General features: G+C 49.8%; 2 protein-coding genes across 2 annotated transcripts in view; one reads left to right on the top strand and one right to left on the bottom strand.

Moving 5' to 3' along the window:
• Nucleotides 1-2,394: 2,394 nt before the first annotated feature.
• LOC102436115 (proline-rich protein 13-like) lies at nucleotides 2,395-3,479 on the top strand. The gene has a single exon (XM_023750525.1). It carries the CDS (start codon nucleotides 2,437-2,439, stop codon nucleotides 2,854-2,856), a length of 420 nt encoding a protein of 139 aa, XP_023606293.1. The 5' UTR covers nucleotides 2,395-2,436; the 3' UTR covers nucleotides 2,857-3,479.
• An 809-nt stretch (nucleotides 3,480-4,288) lies between these two features.
• The window catches only part of PIGZ (phosphatidylinositol glycan anchor biosynthesis class Z), a 6,180-nt gene continuing 4,901 nt past the window's right edge, over nucleotides 4,289-5,567 (bottom strand). Inside the window, 2 exon segments of the mRNA XM_023750492.1 lie at nucleotides 4,289-5,364; nucleotides 5,366-5,462. Of these exon segments, the coding sequence (XP_023606260.1) occupies nucleotides 4,795-5,364; nucleotides 5,366-5,462 (667 nt within the window). The 3' untranslated portion in view covers nucleotides 4,289-4,794.

A 5,567-nucleotide genomic window follows, 5' to 3' on the forward strand; every position in this document is an offset into this window, starting at 1 on the left:
CCGGAGACCTGCCCTGGGGATGGAGGAGCTAAAGTAGCTTGTCCTCCACTTTCCTTATGGTCAGACTTCTCACTGGGCATCCCATCCCCCAGTCTTCCCATCAGAGGTGCTGTGTGATCCTCTTTGAGGCCAGAAGTCCCATCCCCTAATGACCAAAGACCTGGTTTGGCATCCTACCCTCCTCTCCCATCAGAGGAGAAATCGTTCTCCCAGCTAGAGGCCACTCGTTGGATTTTCCTTGGAGCCTGGCAGTGATGAGCCTAAAGAGCTTGTTCAATCTACTGTCTTGTCTGCCTCATGGGCCTCAGTCCCACCCATCGGTCTCTGGATATCAGAGTAGCACAATATTAGCAGTCCCCAGCCCAAATCCATACCTCAACATAAATACCATACTCAGTGTTTTTTTCTAGAAGAGACAAAAAGGGAAGAAGTGCAGGAAACAATGAAATTTCTAGACAAACTGGCCATTTAGTAAGAAAGAAGGGAAATCAAGAGAATTAATTTTTGTGGAAGGAGTGGATAAGAATTAAGTCACACACACATACACGCACCCTCATTTCTGTAGGAGTCTGGGAGCAGAGAAAACTGGGTCCTTTCTGCTCCTACTAGATGCCTCCCCACTTCATTGTAAACGCCTCCAGTGTTTGTAGTCAGTGGCTTGCCTTCTCACCAGTTACCCTGTTACTAAAGAAACAGACCAGGCCTGACTGCTATTGCTCAGTGGTTGAGCATCAACCCATGAACCAAGAGATTCCCAGTCAAGGCACATGCCCCAGTCTCAGGCTCGATCCCCAGTAGGGGGTGTGCAGGAGGCAGCTGATTGATGTTGATATATATACCCCTCTCCCTTCCTCTCTCTAAAATCAATAAAAACATTTTAAAAAGAAAAGAAACAGACCAAATTCTTCCCATTGACAACAGTCTCCTAGCATGCCTTTCAGATTCTAAGCTCTGCCTAAAAGGGAAGCAATTCATCCCCTCATCCTGCAGGGCAATTCCAACTCACCTTTTGATGCCACACAGATACACACCCTTTACAGACAAATTTAGAGCTCAGACCACCACAATCTACATGGACTGCCATACCAACAGTTTCTCCAGCGAGTTCATGGTTGTCGATCCAAATGGGGAAGAGAAGAGACAGAAGCCCAGAGGAGTTTGGGACCCTAGAGTCTTGGATGTCTCCAAGGTGGCCTTTGGTTTTATATTTATGGACAGAAATGCCATCTTTGGCTGCAATGTAAGTGCTTATCATTTGCCAGAGATGATGCAAAGTAATAAGGGGTAGGAAGACAAATGAGAGGTTCATAGCAGAAACATGAACCAGAAGAACAATGAGTTGTCATGAATGGGTCTCTGATAGTGTGCTGGGGACAGCGTATACTGTTTCATGAGTAGATCCTTGTCATCTCCTCCCAACTTGGAGTTCAGTAACATCATTTTGTAGTTTGAAATCAGCCATGTGGGAATATTGACACCACAGAAATTGGCAAATGCTACAAATTGGGGCACTTTTTTTTGCCCCCGAGAGAACATTGCTACACATTTAGCAGTGTACCACTGAATTTCCTCTTCCTTGGGTTGGAGTCATGAGGAAGATGTGGCACTAAGACCCTAGTAGCAGTCATAGAACAGCATACTTGTGAAGGGTGTAACTTTAAGATGACCCACGGCTTTAGCCAGCAGAAGGCAGAACTAGGAAAGGACTCAGGTTTGGTCATTTGTACAGGTTTGGTCTCCTGCTCTGTGCTGACCTCCAGCTCACTGATCTCTGTGGCCTGTCAGCCTCTTGTTCTCATGAGAGGGCAGAGGTGTGAGGAGGGGGATGAGGACAGGTGTAGAGCCTCAGTTCCTCATGTTCCCAGTGGACTGGGTAGAGGGTACCTGTGTTGGGAGCAACAGGCTCAGGGGTGCGATGGCTTCCATCAAAGCAACAGGTGCTGCTTTGGCCTGGGGTTTGCTCTCCATCCTGTGAAGAGGGCTTTGCGCTTGCAGAGGGACCAGATCACATTTATAAAGAAAGGCTTCTGGGGGCACCTGTGTATCCTCAAGTGCTGCTAGATGCTGACTGAGCTCTGTGTTCTCCACTCTCACTGGGCCAGGCTGAGGAGGGGAAATGATCCCTAGAGGGAGAATGATCCTTAAAGGATGAGATGCTGAAATGTCCCACTGCCGTTCAGGGACAGGAGTAGAAGGGAGAGGAGAGAAATATTCCAGAACTCCTTTTTTGGTTAAAAAACAACAGCCCGGCCAGTGTGGGACAGTGGTTGGGTGTTGACCTATGAACCAGGAGGTCACGGTTCAATTCCTGGTCAGGGTACATGCTGGGTTTTGGGCTGGATCCCCAGTGTGGGGTGTGCAGGAGGCATCCCATCAATAATTCTCTCTCGAGCCGAGCCCAGGTGGTGTTGTAAAGGCTGTAGCGAACACCTGACCATGTGGAATCCCAGTGCCGGGCAGCCAGGGCCAAATCCATATCCCCCTAATGTCGGGTACCCTGGAGGTTCCAATCCTGCCTTTCCTCCGGGCCCGTTTCCTACTCCCCTTGGCCCCTTTCCCACTCCCCCAGGAGCTCCCCAGGGGAATCCAGCTTTCCCCCCAGTCGGGCCCCCTTATCCTGTGCCACCACCAGCATATCCAGGATACCAACCATCAGGCCCCTATCCCCCTCCATATCCACCACCTGCCCCTGGCATGCCTCCTATTAATCCCTTGGCTCCTGGCATGGTAGCACCAGGAATGGTGACGGACAAGAAGATTCGGAAGAAAATGAAGAAAGCTCAAAAAAAGTCGCAGGCGCACCATAAGCATGGCAAGCACTCCTCCTCCTCCTCTTCCAGCAGTGACTCTGACTGAATACAGGGTCTGGACCCTACCTTCAAGTCTCTCCAGTTCTGCTCTTCCATCAAGCTTCAATGCCATCTTGCACTGGGGAAAATTAGCGATTGTGCTCCCCTACCCCTCTACCCCAATCTGAGACTCACTCTGCTGTTCAGCCCTAACTGCTTAGGGGAAATGGGAAAAGAATTGCCATGGGCTAACAAAGGCCATCTTCACAGTGCTTGGATAGAGCTTTTAGCTGATGAGGTTTAAGAACTATTTTTTGAAGACGGTGAAACCTTTGAGCTAAATGCTGAAAATAAGTCTAAAGATCTAGAAAATAGGATTTTTAACTTTCTTTTGTAATATTTGTAGTTGGGGAGGTGTTGTGGAAACTTAATTGTGGGAGAAAAACAAACTACTTTTTTTTTTTAATTGTGGCATGCTTGGCCAATTTAATGGCAAATACATTTCCCTGCAGACCTTTAATTGATTGCACTAACTGCAAGGCTGCTGGGAAGTAGAGTCCATTTGTTGATGAGTTCTGACTGCCATTTTGGAATTTAATCTCTATTCTTTAGTTCAGTATGCTATTTTTAGGTCCTCCCCACATTCTCCAATTCTCAATCCAAATAAAGCTGTTTGTCCTGGTCTCTGCACACCTGTGCCATTACCTTGGTTGGGCCTAGTACATTCCACTACTTTTGCTGCCCTTCCACAGTCGCTTTAAAGTGTATCAGTTTGCCCTGGCTGGTTTGGCTCAGTGGATAGAGTGTCAGCCTATGGACTGAAGGGTCCTCGGTTCGATTCCAGTTAAGGGCACATGCCAGGTTTCGGGCTCGATCCCCGGGGGGGGGGGGGGGGGGGTGCAGGAAGCTTCCAATCAGTGATTCTCTCTCATTGATGTTTCTATCTCTCCCTCTCCCTTCCTTTCTGAAATCAATAAAAATATATTTAAAAAAATAAAATAAAATAATTCTCTCTCATCATTGATGTTTCTATCTCTCCTCCCTTCCTCTCTGAAATCAATAAAAATATTTTTTTAATTTAAGAAACAACAACAACAAACAAACACTAAGATGGCAGACACCAAAGTGCAATTAAATATACCACCACACTCACTTCCATGCTTAAAGAGCCTGTCTAGCCAGGGCACATGTGCTGCAAACCCAGGAATGACTCAGTGTTAGCTGGCAGACACCTCAGAGATGCTCTGATCCATTGTACAGGCTAGAAACAGGCTGGGGGAGGGGAAGGAGCTTTTTTTTTTTTAAATATATTTTTTTTGAGTTTTTACAGAGAGGAAGGGAGAGGGATAGAGAGTTAGAAACATCGATCAGCTGCCTCCTGCACACACCCAGTGGGTATGTGCCCGCAACCAAGGTACATGCCCTTGACCAGAATTGAACCTGGGACCCTTGAGTCCGTAGGCTGACGCTCTATTCGCTGAGCCAAACCGGTTAGGGCAAGGAGCTTTCTTAAGATCACACAGTGAATGGCAGACCAGGGACTAGAACTCAGGTCCCCTGAATCTGCACTGCCTACTCCCTCTCCATCCCCACACTGCCTCCTTCCAGGTGTCTAGGAAGCAAAGGGTTGTCATGACATCAAGAGGTAAGGCATCCTGGAAGGTTTGGAGGTCAGTCAAGAATGTCACTCTCAGATCGTTGTTCTTCACAAGGTGCTATTATATATTTAAAACATCACAGTTTCTGGAAGGAATAGGGCAGGGACCAACATTAGGGACCAATTGGTTATACAGATTTTTGGGGGCATCAGGACCTTGGAATCAGGACTGTGACTGGTCAGATCTTTGGTCTTTGAGGGGAGAAGGGTGCCAGATTACCCAGAAAGTAAAGCAAGGGCTGTGGACAAGAGAGGCAGTGGTGGGAATTCTGGAAGGGAAGGGAACGGAGAGAGTCAGACTCTGTCCCAGCCCAGCTTCCCAAAGAGAAGGTGGAGTGGGGCCTTCATCTACGGCCACGGATTCTCTGTCGTGTTGTCGGGCTTCTCCCCCAGCTCTAGGATGTGAAGGCTGAGATGGTCCCTCCAAGCCCCACTCAGCAGGGAGGACATGGCCGGTGGGTCCTCGAGGGTCAAGTGGGGAAACACAAGGGTCTCACTCTTGAGGGGAAAGCTGCACTTCTCCGTGGCAGGCCTGGTGGTGCCGGGCGTCACCACAAAAAGGCGGCAGAGCCACGGCCCACCGGCCACCTGGCAGGCCGGTTGTCTGGTGAAGTTGTTCAGGGTTTGGCACAGGACCGGATCCTCAGACCCACCCATTTCCATCACCTCCACAAGGGACCCCGGCGCTGGGAGGTGTAGGAGGTGCCGCGGGGGCATGTAGGTGTGGGTGAAGAGGAGTGTGTAGTGGGTAGGTACGTTCGGGAGCACAGGCGCATGAACCACCCGCTCCAGGTGCTCCAGGCCGGGCACGACGCCCCCCTGGTGCAGGCAGCCGAAGAAGAGGGCGCCCAGGGCATTGAAGAGGACCAGGGTGCCCTTGCAGGGCACAGGCTGAGTCTGTGGACTACAAAGCAGGACCCAGGGGGACTAGAAGGGGGATCAGGAACCGAGCCTCCTGGTGGCTAAAAGCAGACAGCAGTGCTAGAGGCGTGAAGTAGAGAAGCAGGAGGTGAGACCTGGGGTCGGGCAGCAGTCTCCGGGGCTTCTACACTCTTCAGAGAGCGCATCTGTACAAGAGCTGGCGGCAGACTTGCAGATGTTGCACTCAGCCCGCAGGGCCT

This window comes from Myotis lucifugus, unplaced genomic scaffold (genome assembly GCF_000147115.1).
Source record: "Myotis lucifugus unplaced genomic scaffold, Myoluc2.0 scaffold_14, whole genome shotgun sequence".
In the NCBI taxonomy this organism is placed as follows: Eukaryota; Metazoa; Chordata; class Mammalia; order Chiroptera; family Vespertilionidae; genus Myotis; species Myotis lucifugus.

Bases quoted from the DNA above. Each gene is read 5' to 3' on its own strand.
- LOC102436115 (XM_023750525.1), top strand. From the start codon at position 2,437: ATGTGGAATCCCAGTGCCGGGCAGCCAGGGCCAAATCCATATCCCCCT.